Source organism: Cupressus sempervirens, chromosome 7, assembly GCF_028749045.1.
Source record: "Cupressus sempervirens isolate cs-2001-9-10 chromosome 7, ASM2874904v1, whole genome shotgun sequence".
NCBI classification, from domain to species: Eukaryota; Viridiplantae; Streptophyta; class Pinopsida; order Cupressales; family Cupressaceae; genus Cupressus; species Cupressus sempervirens.
The window spans coordinates 212,335,654-212,355,486 of NC_143124.1; the positions used below are offsets into that span (position 1 = coordinate 212,335,654).

Sequence of the window (19,833 nt, forward strand, 5' to 3'; positions counted from 1 at the left end):
TTCATCTCTCCTTCCATCCTTCTCTTACTCTCTCTTCATCCTCTCTATCTTTGTCAAGCATATCAATCATTCTTTCTAGTCTCATATCTCCTTCTTTCTATTCCACTTTCATTGCCATCTCCATCTATATCTATATTCCTCTCTAACTTTATCCCTATTTCTATCTCCTCAGCCCTCTTTCTCACTCGTACACACACACACACGCACACACACATCACACTCTATCCTTGTCACAAACATAATGCAAGCATGTTGGTAATGGAACATCCTTTTCTTCTTGATTCAAAATTGGTTTTAGTTGTGTTTGGAACCATGTAAGTATACACATATTTAACTTGAAGCTATCACTTCTCAATTCAAAATTGTTTTGCATAAACATCATTTGTTAAATGGTCTACCAAAAGACTTAATGCACTCCATAAATGGAAAATAGACTAACTATTTTTCCTAATTGGCCTTCTACACCTCTTCGGCATATCCATTGTACACAAAGATTCAATTGCTAGTATTCTAAGTTAAATTTTTATTATTATTCAAATTAATAAAAATAGACAACTAAAATATTAGTTTCCTTGCTATAAGAAAAGGAATAATAAATTAAACACCTCTTTTGGATGCGTAGGCTAACTAGTAACTAGAATACAATATCATGATATTTAATATTTAATGACGCATGCAAATATTAAAAAAACCCCCTAATCTCGACTACAATTTCGTTCAAACCCTAGAGTATAATTTTTAGTTCTGTTTATTATCTGGTAGTCTCTATTTTGTTCAGCTTTCATCCGGAAATTGGTACCTCGTACGGTTTCGGATAAATTTTCCTTTCACAGTCTGCCCATTTTTTCTCAACGGCATCATCTATAGTGCTATACAATCTTTGCAGGATCAGGTAAGTCACTTGTCGTGGCCTCACTGAATTTTTCTGTCGTGTTTATTTCTTTATAAAACTTTTCTGTTATCTCTTAGATGAAGGCATTGGCTTGAGATTTTACCAACGGTTGTTTTCTTAAATGATATTCGTTGAATGCCTAGTCTTAGATCCCGGTTTGTTTCTTCACTGAGAGGTATCTTGAGCTTTAAAATGAATGTTTATGTTGATTTGGTTGCTTCAATTTATTAATTTAATTTAGTTTTCCTTAGTCCGGAGGTTATTTTGTGACTCATTTTCATGGTTCTTGTTCGATTTTGGCGGTTGGGGGTTTATAGCTCGACTTTGATCCGAGGAGCTCAATTTTTTTTTCACAGGCGTGTGGCAGCATTTGCTTTCCACGCTCATACCATTGAGTTTTTGAGTTTATTGGATCAAAATTAACTCAATTGTATTTTTTCTTTGTACGAATTGTAGATTATATTCCCGCCATTGGAGCGTTAAGACCATTTTTAAGTGGATTATATTTGCTACTTCAAGTGTAAAAGGATTGAGTCCTCAAAACTGTAGTCACTGTTAAATGCAGTGTTTTATGCCGCAGAGGGATGAAACTCAGATCAGTAACTTCTATAACACTAAAGGTTTTTGATTGAGCAATGAACATTGAACATTACGATGAACAATGGACCCAAAATTTGAGCGAAACACTGAAATATAAATATGAAATTCTCAATCACAAATACCTGATTGTTGTATTACTAATGAATCAATAATCATGAAAATAACTGTTCCAAAATGATCCCTTAGCTCCATTTTTCCAAAAGTTTTTTAATTTATGTTCTTTCAAATGAATGATGATGAATGGGACATCAAAACATTCTTGGGATGCTTTCACCAGATTGGGAATGCCTCTTGATGCTCCCAGTCTCAGAGTCAACATGATGCATCCATGTACACCCTTAAATGTCAGGATTCCAGAAAATATGTGACAAATTTGAAGAGATTAGGCTCATGCAGAAAAAATGAGTAGGCAATGGGATGTCCACTCTACCTTCTAATATTCCCAAAATGTAGAGATCAGTCCCGGAGGGCAGGGAGCACGTATCCATGGAATACCCCAATATACCGATTCAAAGTCTTTGGATTCTACTGTACCCTAGATTCTGATGCAACTCAACATGTGTATTTTCATATTGTGCATTTATATAATCATCACTTATAGAAACAATTGATCCAAGAACGAAATGGAACAATGTATCAAGCTAAGAGAGAAATTGGCCCAGCTCATTTCTTTTATGGTTTTGATATTCACATCATGAGAAATTTAAATTGCATTCATTTGTCAAGACTTGCCCAAGGTGGAAACTCCCAATACACAAGGGGGGAAATTCACCATGCACAAGGAAGTTTTGTCTTGATGAAATGTGGAATTTCATAGTCAACAAGGAAATTCCACTCTACTTTCTCATTTTGCCTTGTGAATTTGCCTTAGAGTGGAAAACTGACCTCCACAATGATGATTTCATTTCCACTTCTTTTCTATTTAATTTTTACATTATTTTTTCTCTCAATTGCATAGGGTGGAAAAATAACCTTGACCATGAAGTTGCCATTTCCCTTTCATTTTTTCCTAACCATTTAATCTCCAAGAGTGGAAATTCAAATCTTATTGTAAAGTTCTTGATTTCGCAGTTTTCAAAGTGTGGAAAATTGGCCATAATTATGAAGGTTTGTCCTTCTGTTGGGTGGAGGATTTTTGATTCATCATAAATTTCCACTCTTACATTCACAACATTTCTACTTCATACTTATTTAATAAGTTGACCGAAACCCCACCTAACTGACAAGACTTCATGATTGCTTAGGAAACTAAAGGGCTCAAAAGTACTACCAAGCTAAACCAAAGCTGACGTTCACCTACGACAACTAAGCTAAAACTAAGAAAAACAGGGGGCCCCCTTTGCATTGGGTAGATGTGTGAAAACCTCAAAAGATGTTTTCAATTGGAAATTGTAGCTGCCCAAGTGCAAATTGAGTTGGATTCTTTGGTTTCTCAAATGGAAAAGGAAGATGTGATGAAGCATATTGATAGGGTTATTGATTATACATTATATTGTTAAATGGTATTAGCTTTGAAGTAGTCATGAATAACTAAAGTTCAAACCAAATTTTACTTCTTTCTATAGCAACACCACGAGATAGAATTTCCGCTAGTCATAAAAACTAAGTTATGAAGGACAAACCTTCATAATAATTATGAAGGTTTGTCCTTCTATTTGGTGGAGGGTTTGTGATTCATCATAAATTTCCACTCTTACATTCACAACATTTCTACTTCATACTTATTTAATAAATTGACCAAAACCCCACTTAAACTGACAAGTCTTCATGATTGCTTAGGAAATTGAAGAACTCAAAAGTACTACCAAGGTAAACCAAAGTTGACGTTCACCTACGACAACTAAGCTAAAACTAAGCAAAAGAGGGGGCCCCCATTTGCATTGGGTAGATGTTTGAAAACCTCACAAGATGTTTTCAATGGGAAATTGTAGCTGCCCAAGTACAAGTTGAGTTGGATTCTTTGGTTTCTCAAATGGAAAAGGAAGATGTGATGAAGCATATTGATAGGGTTATTGATTATACATTATATTGTTAAATGGTATTAGCTTTGAAATAGTCATGAATAACTAAAGTTCAAACCAAATGTCACATCTTTCTATAGCAACGTCACGAGATAGAATATCCGCTAGTCATAAAAATGCAAGGTATTGTGACATCTCCAAACACAAAAGCCTATACTATTCTTAAAAAAAGTGAGTGTTTGCTTCACTTCTTTGGCCTAGACCTCATTATTTCACTGTTTGTTATTTAAAGAATTTTATTAGGGATACTTGAATTAAATGTCTGAAGACTCGGTTAGTTGACAATAGAAATATATATGCTTATTTCAAATTTTTCTTTAATTGACAATTAGTTGAGATCTTGACCTTTTACCTCTAATTTCTATTAAAAGACAATCTATTGACTTTTAGAGATGTATTTAATTTTTAAGAATAAATACAATTTAATAATGGGTGTTGACTTAATAAGGATCACTGCAAATGTAATAGCACTACATGTATGGTATGTGCTTTCCAAAGGCAACGATCTCTTGTATTTATATTGAGAATAAACCATGAAGAGACATGTCTATTCATTATGATAATAACAATTTTAATTATAGTTATACATTTATATTTATATGTATATGTATATATAATATCTTCAATATTATAGTCTCATAGGTTTATCTGGTTGAAGCTAGCAAACATCAACACCCCTTCTTAGCTAGGGAGGATATACACATGGTTATATATTACCTTAATGTAATTTCTCATGGTATCAAGAGTAATTGCCTTAGAGTAGAAGTCACATGATATTCACCAAGTACTTCGAGAATTGGCCCTAGACTATCAAGTCACATGATATTCACCAAGTACTAAAAACATATCCATGGATAATGCATCCTCAATATTACTTACCATAGAAACATTCATGCTTTGTTTAAGGAACTTAATCCTCCATGCAAGTTATCATCTATCATGATCTGCTTAAACATCATAGGATGCCCATCATGATAGAAGGCCATGGTTTGTTTAAGGAACTTAATCCCCCATGCAGGTTATCATCTATCATAATCTGCTTAGACATCATAAGATGTCCATCACAGTAGAAGGCCATGTTATGTCTAAGGAACTTAATCCACCATGAAAGTTATTATCTATCATGATTTCTTAGACATCATAACATGTCCATCATAATAGAAGATTAAGTAATTGAAAGATTATCACCTTTCAATAACTTCTATAGATACAAGTGATAATCATTTGGAAGTCGTCACTTTCTCATGATATATACATGGGGTAGACCTCTCAAAATCATGGAGTCACACACATGGATTTTTAGACTCCCTCCGAATATCAATCTTTTGAGCTCCTCATCCAATGTTGCCTCTAATGAAATGTTTAGACTCCCTTTGAATTTGATGTCAATCTTCGTTTTCTTGCAAACACATCCTTAGAGAGAAAGGAAAAGATCAAGGTAAATAGCTCTTACAGTACATATTGAAATAAAAAATAAGAGAGATTAATATAATACTCAAGGGATAATGAATAATTCTGCATAATAATATAAGATCATCCCAATATAATATAGATAAATATCTAATTCTAATATATACTTTAAACATATATGCATAGCCAATAGTGGCATGTTGTGATGGTTAAGTTGTTGCGTTGTTATCCTTGCCATCAAGGTTCAAATCTCATGGGGATGAGGTCCCCCGTTTGTGGCCTCACTGGTTCATAGCTCCAGGTCAAAGCGTTTACCCCTCTTTTAAAAAAAAAACATATATGCATATATTCCATCTTCTTTATATATACTTTAATCTATATTTTCAACATGTTATTTCGTTATTTTAATATCAAATATACTTCCTAACTATTTCTCAATAAATACTCACTTAAATGCACATCGATGATGAAATAGACAAATATTTACCTCCTTATAATTCCATGCCTGTGGGTGGGTCCACCTTTGCCCATGTGGTGTGTAGTCAATATGTGACATGTATAGCACTCGCGGTTTCCAAATATCTCCGTGGTTTCGTTTGTCCAACTCATATCTATTAATGGGTTGATTTGGCAGTTATATTCTCCTTGATGCCATTCTACTATTGATGACTGATTTAGATAGTTTCCCGCCTATAATTTGCTACCCCTTTCATATCGTTCCCTTCTAAGTCTTGTATTACTGAAGGGATGGTTTTTTGTAAAGAACACGTCTTTATAACTTTTGAGTGGCAACGTTTCATAACTATTATTTGCCACATAAGACTACTGTAGTTTATTGGATTATCTTATCATACTTTTCTCATATTGTAATCCCTTCGTATTTTGGGTGGCTTACGTCAATGTATAAATGATGTTTGTCATTTGGGGTGACAGGTTCATAGATACCTTGAAGTGGATGGTATTGCCACTCGGTGGTATTTACCTATGTGTCTTCTACATTCAATCACCTATATTATACTTTGCAATAAGGAGAAGGTGACGTGGTTCTATATTCTTCTCTATGTGAGATCCAATGACTGTTTATTAATGTGAGGACCACCCTTGGCCATGTTGGCAATTTGTTCGAAGAGTCTTTCTTACTTAATTCTCCTGCTCGACTGCTTATCCATTTACTCCTGCAAACCAGTGTTGAACGCAAACAACGATTCTTGCATGCCACCTGCACACTTGCGCCCATCCTTGTGGATTTTCTGGTCATGCCATGTATTGCATCAAGGGGTTGCTTCTCAAGTTTCGCGGATTGTGAATGCGGTGATAGGTAGAGATTTCTTATTCACTTCGTGTCTTTTGTTCTGCCCAGATATTTGTGAACTACTTGCAGACCTCCTTTATTCGCTCGTCCACATAAAGTAACTCCCAATCACGTTTGTAGACTGAAGAATGGTTTTCCTTTGCCAAGGTTTGTACTTAAATTCTCCCGCCTCCTAAGCTTTGTATGCTTAGAAGGATGCCAAGATAATTTATATCATATTTTCACATGTTCGTTTTTTCCTTACATTTGCAACTTGGTTGTGATACCCTGTCAATGTAATAAGGATCGCTGCAAATGTAATAGCACTGCTTGTACAATATGTTTTCCAAAGGCAGCGATCTCTTGTATTTATATTGAGAATAAACCAAGAAGACAATAGCAATGACTCTACGGTATGTGTTTTCCAAAGGCAGCAATCTCTTGAAGCATTTTTCTATATAAGATAATAACAATTTTAATTATTTATATATATGTATATGTATATGTAATATCTTAAATAGTTTAATCTCATAGGTTTATCTGACTGAAGCTCCCAAACATCAACAATGGGTTATTTTTTTGAATACACCATCAAGTTGTGATGTTCTTATTTATTAAAATAAAATTTATTTGTAATAATAATTGGGTGAATAACAAGCAAATATATCTTTAGGGCTTGTCACAGGTTAATTTGTTATCAGAGAGTTAAGGGTATTAAATAGATGTAGATAAAGACATAGTTGGTAGGCTTCAACTCACCAAAATTCAACAAACTCAAAATTTGCAAATTTGCAAGATTTTGTTTATGTTAATGGTACTTTTAAATTTATATAGAGACACATTTTATTTTACAAATTTCAATGGGAAAATGTATCAATAAGTCTATAATAAGTATCAAAGTGTTTTCTATTGAATTTGGATTGATTTGAATAAAAAATGATCACAGAATCACATCATGATGACTGATAGCTTGATATAGCAGGTAGTTGACAACTATAATGAATTTTTAGTGTCCGACTTTGAAAATCATCATCATAATTTATAAATTACCTATTATAAAATACATGTTACATCATTCTCTTCTCTAATCTAGTGATTATTTGGGGAGAGGTTTAGGTTCTAAAACTTTGAGTTTGTTGTGGCTTCTTTCTGCATAGAAGGTTATGCTAGTGGCTCTGGCTTGACCTCCATCATACTAGTAGATGTCAATGACTTATATGCCTCATCAATGCTATTCAATCCTAAATCTTTTGTTGTACATACATCCTCCATTTCTCACCTCTCAAAATCAAAAGTCTCATATTTTGTAAAAGAGAAATGGTGGCTGCCCAACTTGCCTTGTCCAATTGCTATAAGGGTGAATGTCATCCGAGTCAGTTAGTTCCTTTGATTTTTCATCTACCCTTATTGTGCGAAATCGAATGTTGTATCGCAGTAAGATAAGGAGGCATTTTGATTTAATTCTTTGCACTTAATGTGGATGGCCTCAAAACCAACTCAAATTTTACTTGTAGTTGGATTGAAGACAAGGGTGGCAACTTTGAAGATTTGGAGTGTTTACATCTCAATCTGTCCATCAAGAATCTAGAAAATAAAATATTGAAGGTCAATGAGCAAATCTATTTTTCTCAAATTATTAATAATTTTAAATTTAGAAATTGTAACTTGAAAAGTTTGTTGCTTGTTTTTGAAGAAAAGAGCTTACCCCTACTAGTCTTGTAGTAGTGCAATTGTTGAATGATGAGGTCTCTCACTTTAACCTAACCTATGTTGTCATTTTTTAAATTTTAATGCATGCTGCGTGGCCCTCCATAATCTTTCTGTGAGGATCTAAGAAGCCATCTGAATGGTAAAATTTATGGTTTGGGAAGTATTGTGTTGCATGGTGGTGAAGTTTGTTCCACCTCTAATGAGTGATCTTCCAAATAGGATCAAACTCAAGGCTGTTCCCCTTGTGATAGTTTTGGGTGGATTTTTTGGCCCTATCCATGGCCTCATAATTATAACACATTGGGTTTGGACCCCCATCTATTAAACAGAGATCTCTTACCAAGGGCTTCAACACCTACAATTTATAAATACAAAAAGATAACAGTTGCAAGTTTTTGAAGAAAGACTAAGGTAAAAAATAAAATATTCAATTTGAGTTTAAAATTGAAGTTTGTTGAGGCTACCGCTACCCTCACAATCTCTATAACTCTTTGTGCAAAAAGATAAATCAAAGACCTTGTCTCCTAAGCTTTTTTTTTAATACGATAATCTAGCGGTTCTTGAATCACAAACATTGTAGCTAAGTGTTGATGTCAGTTTTGTACCACTACATAACATATAGCAATTGAACACTTGATATGGGATATCAAATTCTTAATTCCTCTCTTGAAAAGTTAATACTCATGAAGACATGAGAATAACTCCAATGTTCTTTACACCTGTGGATACTAACTCAATTATCGATGTGATTTGTTGGTAATCACGTAGGTGGGCTTATGTTATTTATTCGAAGATAACTTGGTCTTTGGTGGAATGATGGTGATGGTGATTAGGTGTGAATGCTAGATGATGTTGTTGGAGAAGGTGATGGTGATGGAGGGTGAATGTTCTTATGACTTATGCCTTTCTAACTTTCATCTTCAAAACTCCAACTCCTAACTACTTGCTATTCTACTCCTACTCCTATGAATGGAAAGATTAGCAAATGGATAGGGATCGAATCTAATGAAAGTTAACCAGCAGCTCTACCTCCATAGATGCAATGATTCAAAGGAAAATGAACTAGTTTACCACACAAGGCTTCCCAACAAGCTGCTAGGATGCTAGTTGCCTAGTTATAGATCCCTATCAAACATCTATTAATACTACCATGCAACTACCCATCTACTCTTGATCTTACTTAGCAACTTCTTGAAATGAAATTTACTTCAACAACTTCAAAATGAAAATCTTATTCTAACTAGTGGAAGTAGAAACCATGCAACAATACCAAAAGTTCTTAATCACCATGCAAGTCACAACAATGAAAAAGAAAAACAATTTTGGTGTTATCTTATGCAACAATTTTCTCCGACCATTACAAATGAGAGCAAATGGCCTTATATAGAGGTCAAAATGTACAACGGACGGTAGAGATAAAGAGGCAAAACTGACGATCCAGATCGAATCCTAGAAACCTTAATTAGGGTTGCCACCCCATTGGCCAACGAGAAGATGCCACCTCGCCAATGGACCAATGAAAAAAGTGGAAAAGTAGCAACCAATGAGAAGGCACCAAAATGGTGGCCAATCAGAATTTCGACACTTGTCCTACCCTAGAAGAAAGAGAAATTGCCACTTGGGCTTACATCAAATGATTTTCTAATATAAACCTCCCTTTTTCTTTCATTCTTTTAGCTAAGGCAATGAACCTAGCTAGCCTTTCGTTGACTTCCTCCATGAGAGGGCAAGGTGTATGCTTTGTCTTGAGCTCAGCTGATTTCATCATGCTGCTTGCTGCCTAAAGTCATGGTCCTTCTCATACTCATTTGCAAATCTGATAAAGGCATCGAGGGAGGAAAGGGAGCCCAAATGTTTCTTCCTGATAGCAACCTTCCTAACTCATCCAATCTTGACCCAAGTCTTGTCTTATCAATGTCCTCTTCTCTAATGTCTTCAAAATCAAGTGCCACCCCAACGTTGCTCATCATGGTTGAAATAGAAGCGTCGACGCTTGGGTTGTGCTGTGCAACTGCATTCTGTATCTCCTTGAGTGTTCTCAATCTGGTAGTCAAGACAACAAACCAAGACTCAACTGTATTCAATCCTCTTTCATCAACCAACTTGGCCCTTTCCAAATATGCCTCCAGTAGCCCAATGAATGCTTGTAGCCTGGGAATAGCTAAATCCTTGATTGGAAGGAAATCTTTCCACTCCTCTTCAAATACTCTGAATTTGTTTCTAATGGTCACTAATGATTGGAATGTCGAGATAAAGGAAGGCAAGAAATTTCGCCCATCTTGGATTGTATCATGGATCCAATCCCCGACTTCATGTAGCTGAGCCAATATCTCTTCTAGGTTGCTCCCGCTATCTTGAGGAAGGGTTGCTTGGTGCAACTGTTGGATAGCTTGGCAATCTCTCCAACATTTGTTCTCGGCCTCCAACTTTATGATCCTTTCATTTGCCTTCCTCAACCTTTCTCTGATTGAAGCTATACCCTCGTGGATCTCTTCACATTCCATATCATCTGTGTTTCTTCCCAAATTATGTTCCACTATCTCATATTCTTGGGTTGTAATCTCATCTAATGCCTTGTTGACTATCGGTATAGCAATCTGAACCTTTTAGTGACCATCATTGTCGCTCTTGATTACCTTTGCCACTGTTTTTGCAATCTGTTTCTGGTTTTCGCTATCACCCTTCTCTATTAATCTTTGGACGTCTTCCGTTGTTTGGGCAGTTACTACCTCGCCTCTTGGCATAAGCATTTGCCTTAACCATAGTGGTGCGGTGCATCTCCCCAAATTTGGATTTGGTTCGATTAACAAAGCATCACTAATGGCCTCAGGTACCCGACTTATTGCCTCAATATCAATCGGCTCATCCCCTTCTTCACTAGTAACTACCATGTCATCTCCACGTTGATTTTCTGAGAGAGGAGAGTACTTGGTGCTATTACTGTAACCACTTGACTCTGAACCAGAGCTCACTTCTACCGCGGTCCTTTGTTCGCTTGTGTTATCGTCTTGGCTTCTAGCCTCAATTATACTTTCCCTTGACGGTGCTGCGTGCTATCTCTTTGCTGGAGGTTCCGAATGTTCTTTGCTTTTCACAACTTCCAAAACTCTCTTCTTGCTTCTAACTATTTCTTGTTGCCGGCTACTTCCTTCACCCTTCTGTCTGACTGATCCTATTGGACCCTCCTTTGGCTTCATCTTCTCATAAGTAAGGGGAATCCTTTGACTTTGCAACTTTCTTAATCTTTCATTGTACCATGACTCGTTATGCAAATCAACTGCTCTTGTAACTACCTCCAAGGAAGGATCTTGATGATCATCCCAATCTACTGGATTCAACTTTGTTCCTTCTACTATATCATAATTTTCTCTCAACACATTTTCGTCATCTTCTAGTTGATCGGGAATATCAAGGCCTCTCCATTTGATATCTCTCATCATGTTCACTGACAATCTTGAGAAAGCTAGCTTTCTCACATGAAAGTCATCCTTGGCATTGGCCCAAAAGTCCTCTATAGTGGGAACATGTTTAAACGCATTTCCATGAGATGCCTTGATAAGACCATTAGGATCGAATCCTTGCCTTGCTCTATACCATCCTTGATGATACCATTCCAATTCCTTCTCCGTAGCTGCAAAGGCAACACGATTGGGAAACTATCATTGCCAATTCAAAATGAGAAGGTAATCCCTGTCTTGCCTTCGTTTCTCATTGTTCTATCATACTGCTTAAGTTGCCTAGCCAATTCCATCAAAACTACCTTGTCGGGTGGGTATCTTGGAAGCCTCTTCTGACAAATTGTGCTTCCTGCTACTCTAATGTAGGTGAATTGCGGAAATTGGATGAACCAACTCCCATATTTCTTTATCTTTGCTTCTGCTTCTGATGAGAGTCTCTTAGCAGATGTCCCTTGTAATACCCTTACTGTCCTCATGGCAAAGGCATCGCAAAACATTTTGTAATCCTTGTTGTTGTGCAAATGAAGCTGTGGATAGCATTCATGCACCAAATATTGCCCCAGCCCATTGCCAACTTCTCCTAAGGCCTTAAGTCCCAAACTTTTATACAATCTAGCAATTAGGTAAAACAGATAGGATCCCATGTAGAATTGCTTTTGATTTTGTACGGTTCTAAGTTGCAACTCTAGATTCTCGCTTATGATCCTAGCCCGATCAAATCTTCTTTTTCCTTTTTCAATTTCATCAATAAAAAAGTACATCCAGTTTTCGAATTGCATACCTTGAGCTAGGCCCATGATCTGGTTGGCTGAGAAGCACAATGAGATCACCATATTCTGATTTGAAGTCTGCTGTTGTGAGCCTCGATGATCTGGTGACTCCTTTCTTTCCCTCGTGTAGCCAATCTTGTTTTAGATGCATGAAATAAGCTTTCTAGTTATCTTGAAATGATTTGGCTACTTGATCCATCGTCACCACTGTCATGCTCTTGTCCCGGGGAATGTTAAATGCTTTTTTGATTGCCTGTCCGCCAATGTTGGCCAACAACCTCTTCCCTTCATCAAAAATAATGGATTTACTGATAAGATCAAACTTGGATGCACACTCCATAACCAATCCTAGACAAGGCAAGGTAGGAGGAAAAGCTACTGCATATACAATCCCAGTTCTATATATCTTCTTTGCCATGGGGGATTGTCCTTCTTTTAGTCTGTCCTTTATCTGTATCATATTTACTATACCAACATTGGTATTGGTTATTCGCCTCATTTTTGAGAAGAAAGTTGTTTTGGGCATCATATCCTCTTTGTCTTTCTTAGTGTTTGTTCCCTTTGGATTCTTGCTTGCACTAACATTTACCATCCTAAGCACTTATTTCTACCCCTTCGTTCGAAGTGATATGGACTACCCTTGTCAATTTCCAACCTTCTTTCTATCAATGGATTTTACACTTATTTCTACTTCGCCATGTCCTATCACTACACTAATCAATCTTCAACTTTTAACCTAGGGTGGGACTAACACTTATTTTTGCCTCATCGTTTTCTTAGGATGAAGTACATTTATATCTCTCAATTTCAATCTAGGGTGGTTTAGCTTATTTCTGCCTTTTCAAATGTCCTATCATGGATTCTACCCTTATCAATCGCCAATTTTCAACTTAGGATGGGATGATGAATGCAAGAAGAACCAAGGGAAACAAAACTAGACAAGAACAAAAGAGCGAAATCCGCTTAAGGACCCCTTTCAACTCTAAATGATTTGAACTTGTTTTTACCAATGGCAGGTCTTCTTTTGAATTTTGGATCAGACCTAGGAATTTCAAGCCCCTTGCAAATATTGATGCCCTAGTTGGAAAAATCAGAATTTGGCCCACTTGAAATTGTCTATGCATGTGCTACAAATCAGGCCTTATCACTTGTTTTCTTCTCCAACCAAAAATTGTCCAACCTCTAGGAGAAATCGCAACCACTTTGCTAGAAAAATCAGACCTCAAAAATCAGCTAGGGCAAGAAAAAAAAATCGCAACCCTCTAGCAAATATAATATCAGACTTGAACAATAACAAATCTGCCCTCCAACTTTGCAATTATGAAAATGTTCTTCTTTGCCAAAACAAATCGCCAAGAATGGGAAGTGAAGATCCAAATTGCTTAAAAGGAAAAATCGCCAAACACCATGAAAATCTGCCTTTGCAAGAAAATCGCCCAAGGAAAAATGCCAATTTGCTCCTTCAAAATTGTCCAAGAAAGAGGAAATCTGCTCTTTAGTCTAAATCGCCAAGCAACATGAAGAGGAGGAATGAGGAGTGAGGAGATAAGGGGAAAGGGCTTCCTCTTATACCCCATTTGCTTGCCCTCCTTAGCTGGCCGACTGAAACCTTGGGAGCAAAAAAAAAAAAAAATTAATTAGAACACAAATTTGGCCCCCAATTAAATGCTTAGCCAAAAATTAATTTTGTCAAGATGAAATTTATTTTTTAAAATTGCCAGTTAGACCAAGATTGCAAAAATAAAGTGAATAAAACCTTGGAGATGTTAAATGTTTCCATTTAATGATGATTTAGTAATTAATATATCGGTCATCGAGTTTGACTCAAAATCACACAGTTAAATCCTGATATTCATATCACAATTTGACTAGCTGTGGAAATTATCTCCTACTTATCAATTAATATATCATTAAAAATTGGATTTTGGCTAGCCAAAATTTATCTTTTCAATTTTAAATTACTAATTTTTTTAAATCTTTTAAAATCTTCAAGGCAATTTTAATCCATTTAAAGCCAATTTTTGCAACTTAATTCAAATCGATTTTGCTATGCAATTTTAATTTTTGACAAAAATAAATCATTTCTCTAGAATCTAAAATTAATTTTCTTGTTTGATTTCATCATCACAAAATTAATTTTCTCACCAAAAAAAAATCAAGATTTTCCAAAAAACCCAAATCTAACAAAAATTTCATTTTTTGAAAATTATTCAAATTTATACAATTATATCTAAATTTTCAAAAAACGATCGTTTAAGTACAAAATTTACAATTTTATCCTGCCAAGTGTTGTTCTTTGAAATTTGTTCGGCCTAAGGATGAAATTGGTCATTCTAGAAAATCAAGTTGAAACTGGGTGAAAATAAATCTAACCCTCTCCCCTTTGGCCTGAAGGTGTCCAAGACTCAAAAAGTTCAAAAATCAAATCAACATTTTTTGGACGACTTCAAAAGAATTTGCCAAGGTGATCGAAAAAAAAGGGTCCCCAAAATTTTGGGAATAAGGAAAATCAATATTGCTTTGCAACTTCAGGAAAATCTTTGCAAACCTTGTTACATTTGATCTCACCAACTCTTTTCTGTTTGTGTGATCCCTTGTTAAATTAAGAACCCAAGTTTGATTGTAAATAAATGTTGTTACGCTCCTCACATTATCCAAAACTAGTCTCGCCAAATAAAGTTTGCCCATGTCCTTGAAAAGAAGGTCAAAGAAATGTGTTTTCAAGGGGTTCAAAAGAGCGACTCATCATTTTTTTGGGCAATCTCCTAGCCACCACATTTTCTATTGCACAGTTATGATTTGAATTACACTCTCCATGCCCTCCTTCATGATGTTCTTCTAACATTTAACTCAATATTTCTGCATTTGTAAATCTGATATATATCTGTCCCACCTTTATGTCATTCTTATTCTAGGTTATGAAAAAGTTGATAATGATGTGTTGCTTTTTCTGTCCACCCATCTGAAAGAATAGTGTAGCCATGATTGTGCAATGTTTTTGTTATTCCATCAGTACCTTTGCCTCTTTAGCTGCATTCATGAGCAATCTCCCACTTATGTCTTTCCAAGAAGGTGGCTTGTTGCTTTTGTCAATGTTATCACTGAAATGTCCCATTAAGGATTGCTTGCCACATGAAAGGAAGGCTGTTGAAGTACAAAAAGAATCCACATGTGCCTTATTTGCTTTTCAATTCACCTCCCTGTCCTACCTTGTAGCTTTTAACGGCAGTTGTGCTCCAGGTATGACTTTGGGCACAAAAAAGCAATTTGTCATGTGTATAGATGCTTGCACTCTACTTGAAGTAGATGAAGTGGGTGCTGATGTGCTTAATATGCATTATACATGAAGGGAGCTCATTATTTCTACATTCCATATATTCATCTGTTTCTGCATGCATTTGAATACTATTGCTACTAGCCACGGATGTTGCTATGTGCCTGCCCTTGTTTTCTTCCTTTGTATTTTTTTTTCTTGCAATGCAAGGTAGGCATCATGTTTAGTTCTCTCTTTTGAGCTGTTGGAACATGGCTTGGCTTCATGATGAGTAATGCTGACAAGATGGTACTTGAGGCAGTTTATGTCTCCATGATATAGCTTCTGGCACGGAATGCAAACAGCTAACCTGAGGTGTCCGTTTTTGTACAAAATGTTTCCAAGCAGAGTCTCTAGTTCCTCTTGGACAGTGACTTGTAACTTTTGCTGGCACGAAGCTTAACCTGATCCAAAGGCTTCTCCATTTTCCATTGTATCTGACCTACAAGTATATATTGAAAGCATAGCAAGTTTTTTAAGTACAAAGAAAATTCACCTAATTTCAATATTTAAATAAATCAGTTTAAATTTAGCTTAAACTAGATTTGTTAAAATCAGCATAAATTCAATATAACCTAGTCATTTTATCCTCAAGAAAAGCTTACAACTAGAAAAAATAACGTGTATAAAAGCAGTGAATTCATAAAATCATCAGGATAATTGAACAAAAACATTGATGAGTTTTTTTGTTTGTTTGGGAAAAGCAAGGTCAAAGAGTCCGAAGTCTTAGAAAATTATTAGGATTTTTAACCCACAAATTAGATTTTTGCAGCCAAAATGATTTTAAATGATAGCAAAAAAAAAAAGTTTACTAACTCGCCCTTGAAATTATTCAAATTTGTTCACAAATCCTTTGACTTAGCTCCAAAAGATGCAAGATTTATGTGCCCAAACTTTGAAGTATCCGTCCCCGAGAAGTCCCCACTCCGGGTACGTGAGTACCCCCACCTCTGCCTTTCCGCAACCACGCCGCTGCAGGGATGGGTACTTGAATTTCTATTTGAAATTTGAATTTTGAATGTTACTATTGGGTATGTAATAGGTTACTACGTTGAATGTTGAATGGTTCTAGTTCATGTTGTAATTTCGCAATGTTTAAGAATTTTAATTTGGTATGTTCTACTGAAAAATCATTTTATAACTAGAATTTCAAGTTCTATATGTATGCTATACAATACCCCTCCCTGCCCCATACATCCCTTGCCACCGTCCCCTGGCCGTTCCCCCGCCATCACAAATATGAGGCCAATTCCCCCCCCCGTCCTCGAAACTCATTCCAGCGTCCTGCTGTCCCGATGTACTCCAGTTCTGGTGCTACATTGATAAAAACATGTTTTTTTGAGTGTTTTTGGTGCATAGTTGGCATGTTTTCGGATCAACTTTCTTTAGTAAAAATGATAAGTATTTGTGTTTTCAAAACTTGGTGAGTACTTGGTCAAGTCTACCAACTATGTATGGAGGAACCTGGAAAGTCTAAAAAGCAACAATATTTGTATATATATATTGTAATGGTGAAACTTGTATATGTATGCTATTTTTTTGTAATTTTGCCTTCATTTGAAGACAACTTGTTGAAACATGAATATTATCAGAAGTGACTTAATGTTGTTCAAATCTGAGTGGCAGCAGGTGTGTGAGCTTAAGCTACCAATTTTTTCATAAACCATGGCGACACAGATGAGCAAAAAGAGAAAGGTATGCTTAAGCTCTCAATTTGTCAATAGACTAGTCCCTGTTTGTTGTGGAACATCCAGTTTGTGGCACTAAATTGATTTCGCTTGCAGTTTGTCGCTGATGGAGTATTCTTTGCTGAGCTGAATGAGGTTCTTACACGTGAGCTTGCGGAGGATGGATATTCAGGTGTGGAAGTTCGTGTGACACCTATGCGAACAGAGATCATCATTCGAGCAACTCGCACACAAAATGTTCTTGGTAAGGGGATTTTTTCAGAACCGGGGCAACGTTTTTTAAGTTTGTTTGTGATCTGAAAAGCATATAGTGTAATTGCCTCAGGTGAAAAAGGGCGGAGGATTAGGGAGTTAACTTCTGTAGTGCAAAAAAGGTTTAATTTCCCAGAGAACACTGTTGAGCTTTATGCAGAGAAAGTGAACAACAGGGGTTTATGTGCAATTGCTCAAGCTGAGTCTTTGCGGTACAAATTACTTGGAGGGCTTGCTGTCAGAAGGTAGAAACGGTTTTGTCTCGGTGGCCCTTTTGCAAATTGTTTCCTTTCCAATTCGTAAAATTTTATTTGCTAAGATGGAACAAATTCCATTTTAAGCTAATTGTGAGATTGATATTTCTGTAGGGCTTGCTATGGTGTACTTAGGTTCATCATGGAAAGTGGCGCCAAGGGCTGTGAGGTGCTTTTCTTGCTCATAACAAACCACTCTCTAATTTTAGCATGTAGGGTCTTTTCACTGTTTTCAAGATAAGTTTTTGGTGGCGGGCTTTAATGTCTAGACAATAATCTCAGGTTATAGTAAGTGGCAAACTGAGAGCAGCACGTGCAAAATCAATGAAGTTCAAGGATGGATATATGATATCTTCTGGGCAACCAGTCAATGAATACATCGACAAAGCAGTGCGACATGTTCTTTTGCGTCAGGTAAGAATTTAACATGTTAAAGCTCTTGCTTGCTGGACAAAGCTACAAATTTGATTTAGATAGGTGAAGACCTGAAATTTTCATCTGCAGAGTTTTGTGTGTAACATACATGAATTAGATTACCTTTTCACTGATTGGATATTCTCTGATTACTGCTGCATATACATAGGTAAATGTATATGTTGGTCTTATAAAAGCGCATGTCTTTTAAGAAAGGCCATTGGAAACATCAGTTCTTACTAGATGTAATTTCAATTTGTGAAGTTTGTCTAGTTTATGTATATAATATCGAAAGCCAATTCTTGCATGAAAAATGAGTTACAAGTGTTATGCACGTTTTTGCAGGGCGTCCTTGGAATTAAAGTGAAAATAATGTTGGACTGGGATCCCAAGGGAAAGCAGGGTCCCATGACGCCATTGCCAGACTTGGTTACCATTCACACTCCAAAAGAAGAGGAGGAATTCGCCCTCAAACCCCAGCTTGGGAAAGAAACTGAAGAAATTGTCTAGGGAGCTTTGTGGAAACTGCATTCACTTCATTATTGCATTTTTGTTAGCTCTTAAAGAGATTTAGAACTTTAAAATATGTTCCCAAGATATGCATGCTTGGTTTTCAACCAAGCAGACCTGTTCAGAGTATATTTTTTTTCATAACGCATCATTTGTGAAATGTTTAAATGCTGTTTTTGGGATTTGGTAATCCTTGCTTCATTTGTGCCACGAACTTTGTTATGTGCTTGGTAATCAAATTTACAGTTTTATTCAATGCTGCTGTGTTCGTCCCTAATTTGTACCTCAGCTTCTATAGTGGGTGCACTACAAGAAATGGAAGAAAATAATGAAATTGATAAATAACCTTTTTAATCCAATAATGGCTATGATCGATTATCAGGTCATATTTTTCTTCGATACTACATGCTGTTGGGAAGCTTATTAATGATAAACAGCTTGACAAGATTTGGCTCAACAATTAAGGGCATGCTGTTGAATCGTGACAGGGATCTTTGAGGAACATTATTCTACTCGTTACTCTCTTTAAAATACATTTGTAAATAAAAGAATGGCAACTCTGATGCTTCATTATTACTGTTCATACCTTTGTTCTAAACTGAACCAGTATTTTGATATTCATATTATAAATAGGTTATAGTTTCTTTTATTTTTCAGAATTGTGGGTATGGAGGGATGCAAGCGTGACATTTGACTATAATCTTATATATCTTTTGGAATTTTAGGGTCTGAGTCCATAATTAATACTTAGAAGGGTTTTCTGTCACAACAACGTTAGAGCAGGCATACTCTGACCATGGCTCATTTGAATAGTATATATATTATTTCACCAATGGTATGATTTTTTATGTTTATCTTATATAAATCACTTTTCTCTAACATTTTTGTAACGTTACAATTGTATGTTACTGCCATCTTGTAGTGTAAAAAAAATCGAACAACATTTGCATGCATTTATTAAAAAAAATATTGAAGGCTTTACATATCAAAGGTCTGTTTAGCTGTCCATATCGAAACACCGCCTCCCCAAATTCAATAAAGGAAAGACCATTACAAAATTGCTCATAAGATTTTTCACATGAAGTCATAAAACCAGCAAATGTAGGAAGATGGGAGTCAATGTCACGCACAGAAGTCCCCTCGAGTGTTCTAATCGGCCATTGAAATATCTAACTTAAGGTTAACAGTGTCTTATTATCTCTTTCTATGACTGAAGCACGAAATACTTTTAGCATTCTACGCGCTATCTC

General features: G+C 36.0%; 1 protein-coding gene across 3 annotated transcripts; it reads left to right on the forward strand.

Annotated features, from left to right (window-relative positions):
• Positions 1-783: 783 nt before the first annotated feature.
• Positions 784-18,839, forward strand: LOC149546240 (small ribosomal subunit protein uS3x). Of its 3 annotated transcripts, none has more exons than XM_089791088.1 (7): positions 784-892; positions 17,092-17,160; positions 17,250-17,397; positions 17,479-17,650; positions 17,774-17,828; positions 17,942-18,073; positions 18,419-18,839. In XM_089791088.1, the coding sequence occupies exons 2-7, from the start codon at positions 17,131-17,133 to the stop codon at positions 18,581-18,583; spliced, it is 702 nt and encodes a 233-aa protein (XP_089647214.1). In that variant the 5' UTR covers positions 784-892; positions 17,092-17,130; the 3' UTR covers positions 18,584-18,839. The 3 variants fall into 3 exon arrangements, with proteins under 3 accessions (XP_089647214.1, XP_089647213.1, XP_089647215.1); XM_089791087.1 differs by having other exon boundaries at positions 17,095-17,160; XM_089791089.1 differs by having other exon boundaries at positions 17,095-17,160; positions 17,566-17,650.
• Positions 18,840-19,833: the final 994 nt, after the last annotated feature.

Excerpts from the sequence above, each read along its gene's own strand:
- LOC149546240 (XM_089791088.1), top strand. The coding sequence starts at position 17,131 with ATGGCGACACAGATGAGCAAAAAGAGAAAG. Across the intron at positions 17,398-17,478 it reads TCGCACACAAAATGTTCTTG|GTGAAAAAGGGCGGAGGATT; the intron begins GTAAGGGGATTT and ends TAATTGCCTCAG. Across the intron at positions 18,074-18,418 it reads GACATGTTCTTTTGCGTCAG|GGCGTCCTTGGAATTAAAGT; the intron begins GTAAGAATTTAA and ends ACGTTTTTGCAG.